Below are 22,877 nucleotides of genomic sequence, written 5' to 3' on the forward strand. Positions count from 1 at the left end.
TAGTCTACACTCCTCCCAAATTACATGATTTTAAAATTTTACTTTAAATTTTATGACCACCTCCATATAATAAAAAGAATTACTTATCTTCATTCGCACATCTGAAATCTAAAAACTGAATACAAGAAATTCTTACAGAACTATTTTCTAAATGTACAAACTACAACCTCAACAGTTTAAATTGTCACATCATGTTTGAATGAATGGATGGAATGTTTTGACACTATTGTGTACGCAACATGTTTAAATCCGGTATGAGTACTGTACTCGGCACACTGGGGTAATACTTCGCTTAATACCAAAATTATTTGTCTTTGACTTTTGATCTCTGACCTTATCAATCTTTTCCTCACACCCTCTACATGTGCTCCTTGAGGATTTGGCATACTCCGCTTTAAAATCTCCCTGCTGAGCTGCCCCAGCTCCGTCGTCTCCACCACCACCACCACCACCTGGTGGACAGAACATGCAGGTCAATAAAGTTTAACTAGCCTGCTCAGCTTTACAATATTTTGAAAAAGTATAAAGTTGCTCTTCCTCTCCAGCCGTACGTGGGAAGGTCTGGCAACAACACGTGGATGGTTGTGGGTTTCCAACGGGTTCTGGCTCATTTCCTCCTATCATAATGTTGGCTGTCTTCATGTAAGTGAAATATTTTTGATTACACCAATGAAATAAATAATAAGAAAGCAATTTGTCCCAGGGGCAATTAAAAAAGTTAATGTTGACCCAAATTAAACCTTTCAAATTTTGACGTCACAAATTTTAACACTCTGAAAACCAGTTAGGACCATTTTCGAGAGACTAACAATTTCTTCAGCTAACTCGAGACAAATAGTGCAATTCAGAGGGTTCTGTGGTCTTCTTGTACAATCCCTACCCGAGCCTTCGATCTTCTCCTTGATCTTTTGTTGATCCTCCCAGCGCAGGCTGTCAAAGCCATGGATCTCCTGAGGATCGCTCACACACGATTTCTCTTCCAGAAACATGCATAATGATTCCAGTTCGGAATCTACAACATCAGATATACATGTAAGCAATATGTAGCTGTTGACATATTCTACAAAAAGTGTGCTTTTCAGGGCAGATTTTGCTCTGGCACACCTAGCTAATAGCACAGCCAAAAATCAAGAATTTTCCACTTATAAAATGTGATGGCGGTCCGTTTTAATAACGAGCGGAGAATGCAAGTACCCAAAGTTACTGACAAATTCCCTGTCCTATGCCAGGTGTAATACCAAATCTATTATTTTCCTACTAAATCCATGCAGTGTCTACAATGTATTGGGCACATATTCCTGATGAAGAGTTACTTTCATAAACATATTAGATGCTGAACTGAAATACATCTAGTTGATACAGCTTTCACATAATTTACATCGAAGTCTCGGCTCTCGACAACTTACCTTTCCATCAAACATGGGAGACTGAAACAGAAATAATTCCAGTTTGAATGACTTTATCAAACAGGATAAAATATAAGTGAAACGGGTTATTGAATTTAACTGAATTCAAAATTTTTAGAACTCATATATGCTCCAGAGAGTCACCAAATCAAGAGAGCACCAGACAAATCAGTGCACGTGGGAGACAGAGGCACAGACGACAGCCACAATCCTTGACTGTAAACTTAGTCAATGTGTATTAAAAGGTCTGACTTGTCTAGTAGTAGTCCACCTCTAAATGGAACACTGAGTCCATCCCCGCCTCACATTACACATGGCGCAGATTTCAAACTCCCATCTCTCAACCACTCATCACAATTTATTTCACCTCCTTCTCTCACTTCTATGTAATTTTCCCTTGGAATCTTGAATATTAGTTTTATTTACTTATTTATTCGATTATTGTTTTACACTGTACCCAAAAATAGTACACTTATATGACACTGGCCAGCATTTTGGTGAGAAGAAACCGAGGAAAGTGGGCAAAGCCCAGAATAAATCCAACTACCAGACCTTCGCACATATGGCCAAATTGGAAGCCTGCATGAGCTGGACGAACACACAGTGACTGCATTGGTGAGGCTCCAGTCCTGGGTCATTACGCTGCGCTGGCATACTGATGCCCTCCGCCACAGAGGCCACCAAATACCATTTTTAACTGTCAAGTGAACTACCAGAGGGGTTGAAGGGTAAATGAGTTTTGGCATTGAAATCCTCCAGAAAACTATTCCATGTCCCTAACTGCATGTAAGCATAACTTTAATCTTCTTAACTGAGCCAAGAGAGGAAGAAAATTGTGTTTTTAGTGCACATAGGTTTGGGTGCCATCAGTGCCGACCTCCCTGAGATCGGTTCCATCGAGTTGGAGTATGGAACCTCTCAAAAAAACATAGGTTGGAAATGTAATCAAATTAAAATTTTAAAATCCTCCAGAAAACTATTATATTCGCAGTGCCATCTACAGGCACTACTTCAACCCATTCAACCCAGAGTTCACACGAAAACCTTGTATTTTTAGTGTGGATAAGTTTAGTGCTGTCAGCGCAGACCTCAAAGGTCGGTTCCATCGAGTTTTCAAATCTGGGGCGATTCATATGAGAGGCGGGGTGGACTCAGTGCTACAATGCATGTCATAATTTTAAAACAGAACTTTAATCCAACCCAACAAGTGGTTATAGATGCAAAGTTGAGTATCTAACTATGTCAACATTACCGTATTGTTGAACAGTGTTGTTGTGGTCTTCGTTAAGCGCGGGAACCTGTTGCCGATGTAAATTTGCCTTCTTTCAGCTTTAACACTTACCTGCACCATTACTGCGATTCTTAGTGAGTCTTGTGCGATTGAACTTTTGCAGGTTTTGCATGATGCACGTCCACTTTTGGCGTATTCGGCTTTAAATGGATAGTCTGGATGATCGCCCATCGTTAATCCTTGCCACACGGTGCGAGTAAAGGGTCTGTCTGAACGTTCACTGCCTGGGTCCCGTCAGTTGCTAGGTCCTTCGGCTTGACTCATCAAAGATAACGCATTCTTGAGGGTTATATGGTAGACATTAGAGGAACCAGGCAAGTGGTCTTCCAAGTTCCAAAGAAAAATAAGCATGCCCGGTAAAAAGCTTTAGTTATGAAGCTAGTTTCGTTTATGTAAAGTACTGTATCTGACTTAAATTTTGTTTACAGGAACTAGTTTTGCCAGATCCTTGGAGGTCTATATTGATCTCAGTGTTTTAAGGTTGTTAGAAGGTAGGATTATATTCTTCTTGAAAAATTTAAGCTTTTGCACCAAAAGTAATATTTTATTGTTTTTAGCTAACCTACAAAAATGTACTGTGGCTTTTTAGAGCAAATCAAACTTCATTTGCAGACCTGAGTAAAGCCTGTTATAGTGGTACTTACATACATATTTATACTTTCAGCTTAATTATCAGTCTTAAGTACTTCTAAAGCAATGCAACTTTGTGGTTTCTACTGATGATAGACAGCCATTAGCCATATATATACTCATCTTATAACGTATTTTACCGTTTGCAGTCAATAAGCTATTGGAGACTCTGACAGGCTACCATACACAACACTGCAGTACTTGAAGTGTACTACAGATGTGTTTCACAGGTCATGTGGTACACCAAACAGAGTGACATACACTAGAGTAAGGAACAAAAGACAACGTAAGACTGCTTTAATAATATGCCAAGAAATTTTATAAGTCCTCCACTTGTAACGAGGTTCGTGTATTTGTCAGAATAAAGTTACACATTATGTTTGACTGCCAAGATATATGAAACCTCTCTTACCTAAAAATAACCAAAATATGCATTGTGAAGAAGGAAAAAAGAATAATCTTGACTAAAAGTTTTAACAAATATATTCGAAAGTATCAATGATTTAAATAAAATAGCCTATTGTCGTGAGCAGCGGCTAAGAATAGACACGTCTTTTTAAGGCCTGCGACAAGTAGTCGGGCCCAGTTTAATTTGTAGGATGTACACCTTGATCGGTAAATGCCAATGTGCTTCTCCACACTTTCGCTTATTTGGAGAAAGTAATATTTATTAGCTCTGCTTAAACTACTATAGACGTCAATAAAGGTCACACATCATGCACCCACCCAAAACACACTTCTTTTAAATACGTCAGATAACAAACACACAGTTCATAAAATCGAAAGTAAATAGTGATTTACTTCCCTTAGTTGGTGATTATAAAAAATAAAACCAGTAAAAGACCATAAATTAAAATTTTTCATGGAAAAAAAATATATTTTACCTTTTGTATCGGTCTCTTTTCGTGATTTAAAACTAGATTACAAATTACTCCAGTTTTAGCTTCATTTCAGTAATAGATAGCAGGCATTAAAAGCGTTAGTTGTTTAATATGAATGATAGACACTTTCGTGCTAAATCCTAAAGTTGGATAAACCGAGCTTCCAGGGGGCGCAACCGCCTCAATATCCGTCTGTTCGTCACTGCCAACCTGTCATTTGCGTGTCGACAAAACGTGTAAAGTATTTTCGGTTTATTCGTACATGTATCAGTGATTATACCATCACGAAATGGACACGCCTTCGGGTTTTCGACAGCGTAAGTGTACGTGGAGTTTCTGGCAATTCAGTTGTGCTTTACAGTGCTTTTGTTTAGATTGTTGTTGTTACTGTTACTAGTGTTAGCTTGTGACACGACATCGACCTGCGTCTCGGCTTGATTAGGCTGTACTGTCACGGTACTATGTGACAGCCGCTTTGTTTCCATTAGATGTTCATGTTGTGTTGCAGCCTGTGGCTTTTTCATGACACTCCGATCCATAAGCTTACCTTGAACACCTCTGTATTTCCCTTGCTGGCCTCAGTGTACTACTGCAGGGCACCAAATGATTTTTCTTTCCGTAGTCTCAGTCCTCTCAGCTATCAATTCCAGGTTTTCCCATGTGTCATCACTAGTAAACCCACCCAAGCATGAAACTATAGTGGCAACTGGATAAATTCCAAATCCAAACACTGTGTTTGAATTCATACTCCTCAGGATGAAGAGAATCATGTATGCAGTTACCACTGCCACTATTAAGCAAATTAAACCTTTTCAGGTGCAATCTGGCTAATTGTTTAGAATCAGACTCACCAGTAATGACCTAGAGGGAACCATAATCAACATTGATCGCTAAAAACACTTCTCAAATAAATTAAACAAAATTGAAGAAAATATTAAACAAGTACAAAATATGCTAGAAGTGTCAGTTTTTATCTCCATTGTATGGGCTGTGAGGAGTATGCATTTAAACATGGTGGTTGGAGTTGGAATTTATCCCGTTTCCACTGTAGTTTCATGCTTGTGTGGGTTTACTAGTGATGACACATGGGAACATCTACCTGGAACTGATAGCTGAGACGACAATGACTACGGATAGTATACGTTACAGCCCTACAAAGCTAACTGTCAACCAGCGCTAATCCAATCGATCTTTTTTTGTGCTCTTCACAAATTATCAGCCTGGTCTGTGCACGTGTAACTGTTGGGTACAGTAAACTTTAGTGACCTGGCTGCAGGTACATTGTAGTCAGACAAGAAGAGGTGGTCCACCATTACAAAACTTGAACAGCTTGAGACTTTTTTTCAAATTACTTGACTTATGACTATTGGCTTAGGATGAGTCGTGACCTCATCTAAGTCTATTTTAATGAACAGGACTTTTATTTGTGGACACATAAGCAATTGACATGGCTCTGAAAAGCTTTACTCATATTATGTTGCTGACACAGAAATAGGACATCTTATGAGCAGGTGATACAAGTAGACAAGTTGCCTAATTTCATCCAAGTATTGCAGTCAAGCAAAATTTTGATTACAATGTAGCCTCACTATAAGACGCCTTGATATAATGCGCAATCAGATATAATGCGACCCAAATCTTATCAACGAAAAATCTGTGGTTTACGTTCTTGTGAGAAGGCTTAGATTCCTAAAGACAACAGCCAACACTGCAAATGAATAAAGATTTTTCACCAAGAAATACACATTAATAATGCGACATCATTCACTTCATTTCCTACTGTTGGTGTGTGGCCCATGTGTTATTTGCTATTTTAGGTTTAAGTTTTGAATATAATGGAAGAGGTTTTAACTGGTTCCCTTGCAAGCAGGTTTGATTCCAAATGCATGTGTGATGCTCTTGTTACAGCATTACTTCTGCATGTTTGTGGCTTCGTCAGCAGTACAGAACACATTTTGCTCATTGTGACAGGCATACCTCATAAAGTGATTAATATTTATACACTTTCATTAAATGTCAATAACTTTTTGTCGAGTTTACTGAATGGCTATAAAACGAGGTGTGAAACTGCAGGGAGTGAGATTTGGCATACAAGCAAGCTGACATGTGAGAGCTGAGATGAGCTCACTCAAACGTTAGACAGTAGCTTATTATTTTCTCCTCTTTCCATCTCTCATGAATACATTGCTTTAGCGTGACATACATTAAAATTTTGAACATTATTTTTTTTTTTTTTTTTGTTGCTACATATTGCAGTAACATGATTGGCTTGACTGTCGTCTGCTGTCTGCCTTTTTAAGTATGCTCTATGAGTTACTTCAGACATAGATGAATTGGAACTAAGTGCGTTATAGCTTTTTTTATTTAGAAGATAAAGCGGATGAAACTATGTTACTTGAATTCAGCTTGTGGATATGTTTAACATGCACTGAGTTCTGTAGATCAGCTCAGGCTCGTGATTGCGTGATATCAGGTTAGCTTCGCGGGATGAGACTGGTAGAACGGTGCTAAGATGCTTGTGTTCTTTACATGAAAACTTGGGTATCATAGAATACTTACTGGTAGAATCCTTAGTAACAAAAATCTCATGCATTTGTAGTAAACTTAGCTAATAATATGAAAGCATATGACAAAACACATTTTCCGTCGATAAAACTTGGTTCATTGTCAAAATCATAACCTGTAAGATGGACTGTGGCTCTATGTACTGGATCCCAAGGTCATTTCATTATAGCGCGAGGTAGCCTATAATGTGCTGAGGAACCTGTCCCCAAAGCGGCACGCTATAGTGAGGCGACACTGTACTTTCTAGACCTAACAACTCACTTTCATCGATTTCCGACAACCAGTCACCTAACAGTCGTACAGTGATAAGCCATATTAAAACTCTGTAAAGCTCATCAGTTTTGCCAGATACCCATTATATAAAGCAACATGCATTATTACTGGTACATTTTCATCAGTTTGTTGTTTCTGTAATAGTACATATGTGTCTTTCCTCATGTCTTCAGTGAATTGTGCAAATATATGTGATGTATTCTTCTAGATTAAGATAGTTAAATCCCTGCTACATTTGCATCTGTTCTTTTTTTTTCTTTGTAAGATAAAAATTTAAATAGCATATATTCAGTACAATGCAGTATTAAAAATGGCTCAATCCTTAGTTTCCTGGTAATATGTTAAATTTGACTTCATACCATACTTGTATTGAAAATAGCTGCAGGCAAAAGAAAGGGGGGCAACAAAGGGACGAGAAGCCCTCATGGGGGTGCACGACCACAGCTGTTTGAGGACACAAGCACCCCCCAGGCCTATCCAGGATATGGATACCCTCCAAATCCAGGTAATTATGGCTAGTTTTTAGTCTGTCCAAGGTGTTCTTGTCACTGGTACATAAAGCTGCCTTTTCATAACACTCATTTTCACAGAAATGTTATTTATGTTAAACTTATCCTGATATAAGCCTTCAGTATTTCACTATTTTGTAAAGCAAGGTGTTAACAACTGAATTATCAACAAAGAACTGTTACATTTACAATGCACATTCCCCTTATTCTTGTTGTGATGCATGATCATTATTTGCAAATTAATTTTGGCAAGCAAACGCCTGTGTGTACATCATTTATATTTTATAGACACAAAATTGGATTAAACATCAGGATTGCACTACTGCTTGCAATGGTCTGAAAACATTGATATAAATGCTGCTCATGTCTGTTTCTTGAAAGTTGATTTGCAGCATTTTGTATTTCTGTGTATGTAACATCTTGGGGCAATGATTGATACGTTGTTATAATTCTGTCTCCATTAGGAATGGATCAGAGTGGTTTCATGCCTCCACCAGCTGGGTACCCAGGACAACAAGTACTTAATGACCCCATGGCAAATATGGCAGTCCAGTACGGCCAAACTCTGGCTGGTCAAGGCAAAGAGTATATGAAAGAAAACGTGAGTAAACCATCCGGTTCCTGAGCAAATGACAGATTTTACCTACAGCATGTATCTTTTGTCAGTTTTTATCCTTTTGATGTGTATGTTAGTGAAAGTTAACGGAGTTTGGTCATTGATTTTCTGATATTGGTGATATTTTTAGATACCACGGGTATAAAACAGTCAAAGAGCGCACTCAACGAGACGTCACAGAAAAATTACCATAGTTACCTCCCCTTCTTACTATTAGATCAGCATGAATCCTCATTTATTAAATTGCTGCGTGAAAGTCTGAAAGGAGATTCAGCAAGTTTTGTTGTAATAAAATATTCATTTGTTGACGTGAAGTAGAAGATATAGAGATGGATATATAATATTTTATGTGGATGGAAAAAACTAATCTGAAAATTTCACTCATTTAGACAGGTGCTGAATTGAATACATTGTACAGAGATGAAATAAATGAAGTAACTACTCTGGCTTTTTTGCTTGTGCATGCACAGTTTCATATTGAGCATTATTTTGTGAAATCTCATGTTTGTTTTTTTTGTTTTTGTTTTTTTCAGCTTGAAAAATATGTTTCCTCTTCAAAGTTAAAATATTATTTTGCTGTGGACACAACATATGTTGGGAAGAAATTAGGGTTGATAGCATTTCCATTCACACATTCGGTAAGTGTCTACAATTACATGTATTAAACCTATAGCACTTTTGGAGGGGACTATAGTCTTATCCCTTGTCTGTCAGTGCATCACAAAACAGTTTTCCAAAATGGTTTGTTATACTAATTTTAATTTGGTATGGTCAGTCAGCAATGTGTGTATAGTCATGGGTTTATACTGGGCTCCGACCATTTTCTTTCCTTCATAATGGCGACCGCCGTCATGTTCTTGAGTATGTCGTAAAACACTAATCAAGTACAAAAATAAATGAATAACTGGATGTGTGGCTTCTCAGTGGCCATCTACAAATCAGGTTCAAGTTTCACAGTGTTATGTTAATTTTCATTGAAAATATGGTTGCTTGTTGTTGTATTGTATATATAGCTATTATTCTGATGCATCAAACCTGTCAGGATATGTATTGTGAAAGCAGTACTTCCAAAATACTTGCTCATTATGTGTTAGACATCATTAGTGTAATAACACTCTGTCTAGTGCTTAAAATATTTTATGGAGTTTTCGTTTTTTGTGAGAAATAATATTGGGATTTTTTCCTTTGCTCTATATGAAGTCCTGTTTTACACCATGACTTTTAATGTTTCGTTATACATGTATATGCAATATTATGAACATTACCCAATGTTCCATTGTGTGAAGCTTTATATGGGATATACCAGTGTACTGGCTGTTAAAGTATGCCCTTAGTATGGTAAAATGGGTCACATCTTTTTTTAATTCGCAATTGTCAGTAGAAGATGGAAACATTTTATATTGTCAGAATTTTCAAATATGGGGAGATGATGAGTGTGTCCCTTTTGTTTTGGGCTGGGATGTTTGATATGACCATTTTATCCCAGCTTCATAATTCTTTTTCAGGATTGGTCAATACGCTATAACCAGGATGAGCCGGTTGCCCCTAGATACGAGGTCAATGCCCCTGACCTCTATATACCTGGTGAGTATCAGAGGTCAGCCAGGTATTATAACAATACACCTCACTGTCCTTGACAGGAGGTTAAAGAACAGCTCAATACACAGAGTTTCTCTAGTAAGATGTGTATGGCTGGCATTGAGCATAAACGTTTGTTGGTTTGGTGGTAGGCATATTCTTGTTGTGTTGTTTTAGCACAAATTTACCGGCAGCATAATGTATTTGTAAAGCAGCAATTGCAAATGTACAGACATTGGTACACATAATAGTTTTAGATTCTTCAGCTGTTCATAATTTTTAGTGGAATGTGTTTTACTTCATGCCTTGTGCACAAGGAATTACAGCCAGATAAAAATGTGATGGAATTCTTCATAAATATGTTAATTTGTCTCTTCCATGTTTATAGTTGATTAAAATTTTCAGCATTTTCTTACTGTATCTGGTACATGTCTTTCCAGTCATGGCTTTCGTCACATATATTTTGGTAGCGGGAATAGTTCTGGGAACACAAAACAAGTGAGTTCAATAATGTGTTCTTTTAATTTTGGCTCATATTTGTTGCAGTCACAGCAAAGTAAATGTAATGAACTTTTTAACAAGTCTTTGATGCATAATGCTTCACTTGCAACAGCCTTGGGTGACTTTTACAACACTGTGAGTTTTCTCCAAAGGTTTTTGTTTTTCTTTCAGAAGTGATGATTACATAATGAAAATTTATTAACAATATGTCTGAAGTTAAATCTTAATTGCATATTACAGCCAAATCAATGCATAAATGCATAGACTTTTTGGTAAACCAGGAAAGTCTCTAAAGGGAAAGGCATTCTTGGTATAGTGTTGTATAAGTCTTGTGTGTTTATCAGGGTGTGAGGAGCTGTAACAGTATGTAAAAGGTTTTTGCAAAGAAAAGAATCCAATTAAGTATTTAGCGATAGAAATTTTTGGAAAACCAATATTGTGAATTTTCAGAAAAGTTGTAGTGAACTAGTCAGAATTTTATCAAAATTTTATCTCACAACCAGTCTTGCACCATTACCACTTAAAAACAATGTGTACTGGAGTTGCATATGATACTTTCAGATTCACACCTGAACAACTGGGTATCCAGGCAAGTTCTGCCCTGGTGTGGATCATCATTGAAGTGTTAGCCTTGATGCTGTCTTTGTACGTCATGAATGTCTCCTCACAACTCAAGTACCTGGATATCTTAGCCTACTCTGGCTACAAGTATGTTGGGTAAGTAATCACACCACATGACATGAATGTCTCCTCACAACTCAAGTACCTGGATATCTTAGCCTACTCTGGCTACAAGTATGTTGGGTAAGTAATCACACCACATGACATGAATGTCTCCTCACAACTCAAGTACCTGCATATCTTAGCCTACTCTGGCTACAAGTATGTTGGGTAAGTAATCACACCACATGACATGAATGTCTCCTCATAACTCAAGTACCTGGATATCTTAGCCTACTCTGGCTACAAGTATGTTGGGTAAGTAATCACACCACATGACATGAATGTCTCCTCACAACTCAAGTACCTGGATATCTTAGCCTACTCTGGCTACAAGTATGTTGGGTAAGTAATCACACCACATGACATGAATGTCTCCTCACAACTCAAGTACCTGCATATCTTAGCCTACTCTGGCTACAAGTATGTTGGGTAAGTAATCACACCACATGACATGAATGTCTCCTCACAACTCAAGTACCTGGATATCTTAGCCTACTCTGGCTACAAGTATGTTGGGTAAGTAATCACACCACATGACATGAATGTCTCCTCACAACTCAAGTACCTGGATATCTTAGCCTACTCTGGCTACAAGTATGTTGGGTAAGTAATCACACCACATGACATGAATGTCTCCTCACAACTCAAGTACCTGGATATCTTAGCCTACTCTGGCTACAAGTATGTTGGGTAAGTAATCACACCACATGACATGAATGTCTCCTCACAACTCAAGTACCTGCATATCGTTGCCTATTCTGGTTGCAAGTATGACGGGTTAGTGATCATCGTATGTAACATAAAAGTGGGTAGTAGAAATTTTGGTATTAGAGGAGAAAAAAAAATTGTAAAATGACACTATAGGCTGAAAAGAGGACATTTTTTTCTGTCTGATGGTGCCTGCTGCATAATTTTCCAATTTTTCCTCGCCATACACGTTAAGCCTGAAAACGGCAAAGCTGGCATAAATCACTGAGTCCATGGCATCCTCCATTTTTAACACCCTGTAATTTATGCCGGGGGTGTGTTGCCTCTCAGCCAACGAGAGTCGTTAAAACTGCTGGCTTGTTCGCGTAAATTTGGAACCTACATTCAGCATTCCGGTTTCCCGATAGTCAATCGGAAAACGAACTGTACTGTTCGCTACCTTCTGAGAAGAAGAGTTCTACCGGAAATGTACGAACTGCACTTCAGCGGTTTCCCCGACGACAATTCTACTCCTAACACAGAAGTCTTAGGACTAGTTCTTAGGCAAAATGGAGTCGCCCACAGCGGTTGTTGGCGCTGACTTTATTTATAATTTATCAACTTGAGGTACCTATTAGAATTTTTTTATGGCATGCACCTACAAGGAAATGCATACTCTTTTCAGTGGTATTTGATTAAATTTTCTTCGCCTTTAAATTGATACTCAGTCGTCCTCAACACTTTGTTACAGTTCTAGTGGTTTCCTCCACTCATAAACTCAGCCACCTTCATATAAGTGAAAACTTCGTGAGCACAGTGTTAAATACCAGTCCAGTAAATAAATGCATAAAATATGGAGATATAACTCAAAACCAGTTCATGTTATTCTCCTTAGTTTCTGTGTGTCAAATGTTACCTTATTCTGCTGTTTGTTGTGTATTTCAGGATGATAGCCTGCTTGTTAGCTGGCCTGGTCTTCAAGGCATCGGGTTACTATGCCATCTTGCTCTATTTCAGTATTTCTACGGCTTTCTTCTTGGTGAGTGTTATTTCACTACCTGGTTAAGTACATTTACCTATGGTCATATTTGTGTTTTCAGTGGAAATATTATACACTGAGTTGCCATAACTTAAAGTGAAAGGATGCAACCTACTATAACTTAATTAACTAGCTACATGTAGGTGCATTTCAAAGGCTTAAAGGTGCAAATTACAGTAATAAATCCCTCTCAGTGGGGCTCTCTCAGGCCTTACTAATGACTTTTTCCAGGGCATCCTAGGCTTTCATGTCACAACATCCTAGGTTTCCATGTCACTAGTTATTTCTTGTTGCATGCCATGTTGCAGTAGGATTATGAGGTTTGTCGGATACCCCTGAAATGGTGGTGGTCACCAGGATTTCTTTGGTGCCTTGAATCCATAAAACTGACGTAAAATATTCTAAGTAGAAAAGAACACGTGACTGGCTGGCCAACCAAATTGTGGAGCTACTTTAGTTGCAGCTAAAAAAAATTAAGAAGTACAGTAACTTTGATGACTTGGTCCATATTATGCAGATTAGGAGTCACAGAAGCTGGAATAACTACCGATTTTGTTGTGAGGCTAACTTAGATTTACTGTATTGACTTAAATACATTTATCTGAGGAGGGGGTAGGGTTGGAGGCTGGTTCACATGGTGAAAGGGCTGGCTTACTGTGACTGAAGGAGGTTGTGTGTTCAAATCCTGCTTCTCGCTGTTTTCAGCTGCTGCTTTAAGTCAGGAGGATTGTTCTGGTTTAGTTTCACCACCTTTGTTTCCTCCACCCATGAAACTGACCACCATCATGTAAGTGGAAATCTCTTGAGCATGTTGTTAAATACCAGTCAAATAAATAATTATGTTCTTTTTCTCTCACCCAGGTGCGTACATTGCGTGTACAGGTTCTTCCGCACACAGACACCGATGGGTTTACCCGTGGCAGTAAGCGCAGTCTCTATCTCATCTTGACTATGTCCCTAGTCCAGCCAATCTTCATGTGGTGGCTCACCAGTCATATCATGTTCGCACGATGACCACACCCTGCAAGGAGAAGCTGCAGGTAGCAGTATGGTGGACAGTTCCCCCCCACCCCCCAACCAACCACAGTCTACAGTCCTGACTTCACCGCTGCTGGAGTGGGGTTGAAATGGGGATTGTGCATGACCTGTGACAGTGATTATGTTCCTGCATGTGTGAATGCAAGCAGTTTGTGCTGAGATTTTCAGCATTACCTGTATAATTCTGGAGTATAATGTTTGCCACTTCTTACAGTTTAGAACAAGATTGATTATGTATGCTAGCTGCATGGGATTTATAGGAGCTCATACAATCTGCAACTGATGAAGTAAACTCCATTTGTAATCATGTTGTTCTAGAATATATCTTCATCTGTCTGGATTTGAAGTCTTTGGCTTCTAGAAGCTTTTGAAAGCGTGTTGATGCCAAGGTGGAAGAGATGGTCAACTTTCTTTTAACTGTGGAAGCTGCAAATTGAGTCAGCCTGTGGATAGCTCCCTTACAGGTTCACAATCGTAATTACCTAGCAAGTGTTTTGTTAAACCTTGCAATATAAAATCCAGTAAAATTTTCTATAGATATTAAAATGCATTTGTCTTGAAGATAAATATTTTTCTCTTAGCATATTTCTAAATTAGTTTAGTGAGAGATAATGTAAAGTCTGAAAGAAAAATGTGCTGTTAATCAGTGTAAAAAAATATGTTTGTACCTTATGGGTACAATGTGGAAAGGGGTACATTTATGCTATGTTAAGTTTGTATGTGTGTATGCTTGCTCTAAATATATTGTTGTCATATGAGTATGTATGTATGTCTCTTCCCAACTTTGTCCCTTTTCATTGATATATTTATCAATATTTCAGTGAGTGTATGGTATCCAAAACATGTACATATACAAATATATATAATCCTTTTTGAAATGACCTACGTGATGTTTTAGTCTGATATTATGCACAGGTTACAGTGAAAGAATATCATGAGAATATAAGGAAAAAATCATTACACCAAAATCTGGCTCATAAAAGTCTTCAAAAATTAGTAAGCATATTTTTTACATGCAGTGCCCCAAGTTGTTTGAAATGAACGTCACTTTTCAGTTTCTTCTTCTTATTCGATGATCTTGTCTGAGCTTTACAGATTCTTCAAAAACCAATAACCTGGATCTGTGATGTCATTCAACATTACCACACATACTCCTTACAACGCATGGGCTGCTCTCTTACTGCCACCACTAACAAAAATTTGTGTTAAAATCTTTAACAACGTGATGAGGAAGGAAGTAATCTTAGAAAACACAAATGCTATGTCTCAACTGTTGTTCCTAATAATACTTTATACACATGCATTCTCTTTATCTAAAGTATGCTCAACATGATTCTAACCAAGACCTTAAACAAGTTCATAATTGAATGTTGATGAAATAGTTCAGTGCAAGGACAACAGTGATGAGGCTAATCCTAAACAAACCTAAGTGCTTCACACAGAGTCCAAAGGTCAAGCTTGTCTAGTGATGGCAGAAAGTGGCATGTGGGCTGTAAGGAGTATGATTATCACAGTAGATTAACCGTGCATGGGAAGGCAACCTGCGCATGGTCATGGGTTTCCCCCGGGCCCTGCCTGGTTTTCAACCACTATAATGCTAACCGCTGTTGTATAATTGAAATATTTTTGAGCGCTGCCTAAAACACCAATCAAATAAATAAATAAATCACAGTGGATTAAAACAGTGTGTGGACATCCTCACCAAAATCAGAACAACATACACTCATAATAAGTGATATAACTGAGCATTGAAACTTATTTGTGGAAAGTTGGTCTTGTAGATCCTTTTGCGAGGGTGATGGGAGAGTTTGTGAATAGAATTAGTAGATGTTGAAGGAATGGGCCTAAAAATGGAAGTAGGCATCATTAAATAGACCAGCTAAAACCATGCATAGATATACTTTCATTTATTTTTTTTAGATGTTTGTGAAAAGAGTTAAAGGCGTTGAAATATTTGAATTCTTAGGTGGGCTTTATTAACCATACTATCAGAGCTTAAGAACCCTAACGTCACAGGAAGTTTTTCCAACTGTAATCCCGACACCGAATGATGGAATAACCTTTTTTACCCAAGAGTAACAGATTACTGAAATAATGTTCTGAAAATTTCTTTAATTTGGTGAAAATAAGGAAAAAAGTTTGTGACGTCAGAGTTTCTAGATACTGTCAGTATGGCTCATATAGCCAATCATAGTATTCAAATATTTCAATGCCTTTCAACACTCTTAAAAAAGTCTGAAAAATAAATGAAAGTATTTTTACACATAGTTTTCAGTTGCCTGTAAGATGAACCTTACTTCATATTTTAGCTTTCTTTTACTTTAACCGTAGAGAATAAAAGGGAGGAAACTCAAAATTGTGTAACAGGAAGTGGCTGTTAACTGACATTATTTACTGAAATGCTTGGTTATTCATAAAAGTGTAGTTTGTATCATAGGACTGTTATATAGAGGAATGATAGAAACATTTATCTGTTAAGTTTTCTATACAGTTGTGATCTCAAAGTATATAAGAACTAGTGATGTTTTCTACTGTTAGTTTCTTCCTGGTTCAGCTTGCCTTTTGTGTTTGAGTAAACGATGTGTATGGGTGCATCTTTTCTTCCACTTTTTCCTGCTTTGATATTAATAAGCCAGTTTGTATGTAGACATGTGATCTGAACAAATGCAGTTGTCATATACTTAGAATCTTTTGTCAACACACTTTATTTCCAGTAATATGCTTGTAGAAAATCCCGTGACATGACCACATAGCTCGCTTTTACTTCCTTAGTCTGTATATATAACAGAGTGTACTATGTCCCCTTTGACAAAAAAAAGATTTTTCCTTGCCAGATAATTTGCTTTGAATACAAGTACAGTTAACGTAGATGGCAAACACTTTGCTCAAGATACATATACCTTGTATTTTAAGAAATCCCTGCAGTAACTTCAGATTATTATTATTCTTTCATTTCAAATTTGACAAATATTTCAGAAAACTGGTTGCATCTTTATCCAAATTGATAAATAAGATTGATTTCGCACATTTTCTGCTGTCTGCACAGTACTGACCTCTCAGCCTGAATGCTCTTGTATTTCTGAAGTGACAAATACCGAGATATTGTTAGACTTCAAGTTATTTGTATACATACACTGAGTAAGCTTGCAAGCTCGTAAAATGAAAGTTAACTGTAACGGCGACAGTAATGTTTATCTAGAAGTTTTATATTAAGCCATTTTCATCGAAAAGCATAACGAAATTTTCACAACTGATATGAAAAGAAAGAATTTTCTCCAGTACTATGAAATACTGTGTGGCTAACAAGACCAGTTCAGATTTGCTCATGTAAACAAAAACAATATTGACTTCAAACATTTCACAAACAAGGTGCACCATGTTTTCCCCCTGAACCTTTGGATTAAATGTAGTTTGCGAAGTAGTACCCTATATTAAAGTTATGGTTTCTTGATTAAATATATAAGTCCTCTTCGTTTTTACAAAAGTTGTGCACGAAAATTTATGCGTTGCAATGTTATTTATCAGTACTGGTACACTAAACATCATACTTTGAATACAAAGAAGTTAAATATACCCTGTATTTAGAAGTTCTACTCTCCTTTTACGCTAAGTGATGATGCAATTATGTATGTGAAAGAAATTTAGATGTTTTAAAGAAATTACTCCATTTTTACTGATTTCTGACCTACTTCTGAAGCCAGCGACAACCTTGGAAAGGTTTTCCAACTGCACGTGAGTTTGTAAGATATACTTGTATAACCACATGCCACTATAATAACTGTGTGTGATCAGTCCCTTTCATTTTTGTGCAGTTTATGTTGACGTATATGAGGGAATCGTTTAAAGTGGTTTCATTGTGTTTCCATTTGCTCCATATATAAACTTGACAAATATTTGCTATATGTCTTAATCTGTCTCGTGAAATGTTATTTGTCTTTTATATTTAAGAGATGGAATCTTTCAGGGTGTGAATGCATTGGAAAAGGTATTTCCAGCAATGATCATTTGAATTCAGTGTCTATTTCAAAAGTTCTGTCTTGAATCCAGGCGAAAGCTTGAAAATTAAGTCTTGGATCATCCTTTTGCGCCCGGTTATCGGTATGCCTTGAGTATTTCAACTAAATGTTCAGTCCTGTGTCGGTATACTTTGAGCGTGTGGGGATATTAGGTCTTGTTGCCTTTGGCCTGGCATTTAGTGAAGGCAGCACAACCAATGTGGACATTGAGAGTGTTCTGCTTCAATTAAGGAAACACGTTGTAGGATGATGGAAATAATGTAGAAAGCCCTGTTTACCATATCCTCTTAATTCGCGTACCAATGAAGCCTTCCTGCTTATATGGAATGTGGCTTTATCTCAGGAAGTTGGTTTGTTCTGACATTCCTACTGTTTCATCCACGTCTGCACAATGTCTGTCTTATTAATCAAGTATTCGTACGGGTTTGATGTCACAGGCAAACCAGTGCCATGAAATACGGTTTACGCGATGAGTTCGCAGTGGCATTTAGAGACACTTTCATGTAATGCCAGTTGTTGTGATTGGAGGACTGCGTTTACCTGTTATCAACACTATGGTGGTGTCCCAAGTCCGTAAATCCCTGACGTAAACCAGCTGCTGACAATGCCCCAAGTATAAGTATTATAGGTTACCGAATGAGATTTGAAACTTGGAACACGAGTAACACTAGTGGCTTTCTTCATCGAAGCAGCTTTCATGCCTCGAACATTATAGATGTATGGTGAACTTCGGTTAGAAGATAGTATATCGCTTGAACAGTTAAACGAATTCGAATCCACATAAAAGTGAAGACAGAAAGATTTCAGCTTCATATTGAACTTCCAGAAGATGTGATAAACTGTGACGCCAATCCATAACCGTGTATTCATAGCGTTTCTGAATTCAGCTAAATGCGCGATGTGCAAGCAAGGTAAAGTGTTTCACACAAATACCTGAATCACTATCTGGCGACGTATCTGAAAATCAAGGTTATCGTCATATAATTCATACGACCAAAGACAATTTGGTAGGATATAAGTAAGCCAAATTCTGGAACCATTCCTGGGAGGCATAATCCATACCATCAGGAGCAAAGTTGTACCTGTATATAACCCTATATTGATAATTTGCTGGAGCCGCACATTAACTGAAGATTGTACAGCCGATATTCAGAAGACACACTAGCATGGCATTCAAGGAATATAACACAAACTATTTTACAGATGCTTGGTCCGAATGGTAGGCTTTGGTAGCTAATCTCAAATTTTTAGTCATTATAGTCAACAATGTCTCATGATTTGGGCATATAATTCTAAAATTCTATAATTCATACTTATAACCATCAAGTCGAACTTGCATAACTTACATGTAATTATTGCTTCCCTATAACGTGACGGCAATCCCATTATTTAATGTGGTTTGTATTTTTGAGAATAAATATTATTCTCCGATAATGGTTGATTTGGGCCTAACTGAATTGTGACTTACAGTTATCAACGTAGAGCGTAATCTATAGGCCCACAGTCTAATATGATATTTTTTGTTGAATTAATGGAATATGTGTGTTATATTTAACAGAATAATCTGTTGCAATAGCAGAATACATTCTAGCATCACTCAGACAACATACTTTTTGTTAGAGTTATCAGATTAATTTTGTGAGTGCATATTTCATCTACCTATTCTAGAAATTAATTCTAAAACACATAAAACTAAATGGAAACCACGCCTAGTCGTTTCCGTGGAAATATATCAATTTCTACCAACCAAGGATACACCCCGGGGACATGGGCACTTTTAATGTGATAACTAGAATGGCCATTAATACGAGTTAACAGCTGTACTTGACAGTGTTTGGAACAAACCATCCTCAAAGCATCCCTATGCAAAGCAGTTCCACAAGCAGGTATAATATTATACCATTGCATGTTCAACAGAAATACTAAATTTACTGGAACATCACGTTTTAAATCTTAAATGATAACTGAACATTAAAAACGTCTTGCAGGTATCTATGTGAGTGCTTTTCTATATGCACCTAGATCCATATATACAAGAGATCTCCTTCCACCCTGTGAGCCGATCATGTTAGTGTCGTACCACTGTAGGAGCAAGGATTTGACTGTTGTATTCAACCCGAATTCATCTTCCAGATTATATACATTTCAATCAATAATTCTATATAGACATTGAACTGCAGATTTTCACTTCCATATAAATGTTACAATGCAGCTCGTTGTGGAATGCTGTGCGGACCACTAAAAAATGTTTCTCTCCACAGAACGTTAGATAATCTACTCCGTCTTATCTTACAGCTTAATTAATGAATAACGGCGGTTCCTTTGAAGTGGCAATTTACCATTTCGTCCCCAGCGGTCGCCTGGCAGACCGTTTCCTGGGTAGATGTACTCTGTTCCGGTATTTTTTTTTTATTATTCATTGTCAAGGAACGTGCGTGAGCGGATCAGACCATCTTCCACCTTCGCAAAGTGCTTAAAGGCGCCACGTGACTTAATTGCGTCTTCGGCCGTCTGTTAGTGCATGCAGCCTACTGAATCTTACCGGCCCGTATAATAAATAGGAAGATCTGAAATCAGGTAGTACACCCTTCCCCCCCCACCCCCAACACCTCTCACCCCTTATATCTCGATTTCGCTGTTGGAATAAACGGGTGAGATGTTGAAGTCGGTTTGTTCGGGATAACTGCATAACAGTATGTGTGTTAGTTGCAAAAATCATATACTGTCCAAAATCAGATGCCCAAAAGCAAACTTTCGAATTGGTCAGCATTATCCTTCTGAACCGACAGTCACTAGATACTTTCCACAACATATAATTTTAGAAACATCATTTCTAGGACGAAAAAACAAATCCAGGTTAATTAGAATGACATGGTTTTGGGTGAAAAGTCAGGTTAGATTTTGTCAGGAAGTTATCTTTTAAAAATTATATTGAACCTGGTATTTACTTGCGGTTTAAATACTCAAAAACATTGTCATGTCATTTGAAACTAGATGTCACATTTTGGTCACACAAGATGCCGAGATGAACGTCTGTGTGTAACTTGGTGCTTGGTGCTTAATGAGCTCCTCTTGCTTAATTTATGATCACTGACATTCTAACTCTCTCACCGTGCTACATGGCTGAAAATGGCACCTTATTAAACTAATTTCCCTATTTTGAATTAAAGCAGATTTATCAAGTCAACTATTCGTCCTTTTTTGCACACTGTATTACAATATACAATCTAGAACCATGCCATAATAACGGAAAGTGATGCTTATACACCCTAAACTGCGGATGAGAAAGTGGTAATCAAGAGCGATGCTTATACGCCTTCGACGGCTGAAGAGATAGTCGTAATGAAAAGCGATGCTTATGCACATTAGACCACTGGCGAGAAAGTCGTGATGAACAGCGATGCCTGTACACCATAGACGGCTGACGAGGAAGTCAGAATGAATAGCAATGCTTATAAACCCTAAACTGCTGATGAGAAAGTGGTAATCAAGAGCGATGCTTATACGCCTTCGACGACTGAAGAGAAAGTCGTAATGGACAGCGATGCTTATACACCCAAGACGGCTGATGAGATAGTCATAATGAAAAGCGGTGCTTAAAACCCTTGACGGCTAATGAGAAAGTCGTAAAGAAAAGCAATGCTTATTCACAATGGACGGTTGACAAGAAAGTGATAATGAACAGCGATGCTTATGCACACAGGACAGCTGATGAGAAAGTCGTAATGAACAGCGATGCTTATGCACATTATCCTACTGGCGAGAAAGTCGTAATGAACAGCGATGCCTATTCACCATAGACGGCTGATGAGGAAGTCTGAATGAATAGCAATGCTTATACACCCTACACTGATGAAGAGAAAGTCGTAATAGACAGCGATGCTTATACCCTAAATGCCTGATGAGAAAGTCGCAATGAACAGTCATGCTTATATACCCTAGACGGCTGAAGTGAAAGTCGCAATGAACAGCGATGCTTATACACTCTAGACGACTGATGAGAAAGTCTTAATGAACAGCAATGCCTTAGACAGCCTAAACTGCTGATGAGAATGTTGTAATGAACAGCGTTGTGCATACCGCTTAGATGGCTGATGAGAGAGTTTTAATGAACAGTGATGCTTATACACCCTAGACGGCTGACGAGAAGGTCGCAATGAACAGCGGTGCTTATACCCTGTAGGAGGCTGATGAGAAAATCGTAATAAACAACCATGCTCATATACATTAGGCGGCTGATGAGAAATGAACATCGATGCTTATACAGCCTAAATGGCTGATGAGAAAGTCTCAATGAACAGCGATGCTTTACACAGCCAAAACTGCTGATGAGAAACTCAATGAAAAGCGATGCTTATATACCTTAAACTGCTGATGAGAAAGTTGTAATGAACATCGTTGCTTATACAGTTTAAATGGCTGTTCAGAAAGTCTCAATGAACAGCGATGCTAATGCAGCCCAAATGGTTAGTTAGACAGTCTCAATGCACATCGATGCTTTAGAAAGACAAAACCGCTGATGAGAAAGCCGCAATGATCGAACAGCGATGCAGATACACCCTAAATTGCTGAACGTGATACATGACCAGGTTGTGAAAGGGTCACAATAATATACTGTTAGTAATGTTAACATGCACAAATCATACCATGGTATAGGTAGTGAACCAGATGCCCGTGGACCGATTTGATGCGGTGTCTTTCCACACTATACTATAGTCTTCACATGGAGTCACACATTTAGTAGAACATGCGGTTGACAAAGATAGATGATGTATCCAAAGTTCAAATGGCATGTCAAAATTGCAATATTTATCACTTTGACTCTATATCTAACTTTGATTGCTAACAAAAAATTTAAGCATATCGCTGGAAAACTATGTAGTTTCTTCTTTGTGTAAGAATATTTGACAGTTACTGAAGAATTTGTCATGCACCTGGCGGTCAATAATGGAAAGGCATGTATCTACTCCGTACAACAGCACGCTAATAGTGGATTTACATGTGCTTAAAATATTCATTATCGACTCCAGTATGACCACGGATCTCACAAGTTGGATTTATTTTCTGATATATTTGACAGTTACTGAAGAATTTGTCATGCACTTGGCGGTCAGTTTTATCGGT

The 22,877-nt window shown here is 37.8% G+C and overlaps 2 protein-coding genes across 3 annotated transcripts in view; one reads left to right on the forward strand and one right to left on the reverse strand.

The window, feature by feature from the left end:
• LOC135467636 (poly [ADP-ribose] polymerase 1-like) overlaps positions 1-2,875 on the reverse strand; it is a 35,002-nt gene extending 32,127 nt beyond the window's left edge. The window contains 5 exon segments of the mRNA XM_064745423.1: positions 334-452; positions 881-965; positions 968-1,012; positions 1,407-1,427; positions 2,749-2,875. Coding sequence (XP_064601493.1) covers positions 334-452; positions 881-965; positions 968-1,012; positions 1,407-1,427; positions 2,749-2,868 — 390 coding nt within the window. The 5' untranslated portion in view covers positions 2,869-2,875.
• A 1,540-nt stretch (positions 2,876-4,415) lies between these two features.
• LOC135467712 (protein YIF1B-B-like) lies at positions 4,416-14,550 on the forward strand. 2 transcript variants are annotated; one of them, XM_064745533.1, is made up of 9 exons: positions 4,416-4,525; positions 7,426-7,551; positions 8,020-8,156; positions 8,705-8,809; positions 9,677-9,755; positions 10,190-10,247; positions 10,812-10,967; positions 12,606-12,699; positions 13,561-14,550. In XM_064745533.1, the coding sequence occupies exons 1-9, from the start codon at positions 4,498-4,500 to the stop codon at positions 13,711-13,713; spliced, it is 936 nt and encodes a 311-aa protein (XP_064601603.1). In that variant the 5' UTR covers positions 4,416-4,497; the 3' UTR covers positions 13,714-14,550. The 2 variants fall into 2 exon arrangements, with proteins under 2 accessions (XP_064601603.1, XP_064601602.1); XM_064745532.1 differs by having other exon boundaries at positions 4,438-4,531.
• Positions 14,551-22,877: the final 8,327 nt, after the last annotated feature.

The sequence above is a fragment of the Liolophura sinensis genome, chromosome 6 (genome assembly GCF_032854445.1).
Source record: "Liolophura sinensis isolate JHLJ2023 chromosome 6, CUHK_Ljap_v2, whole genome shotgun sequence".
NCBI classification, from domain to species: Eukaryota; Metazoa; Mollusca; class Polyplacophora; order Chitonida; family Chitonidae; genus Liolophura; species Liolophura sinensis.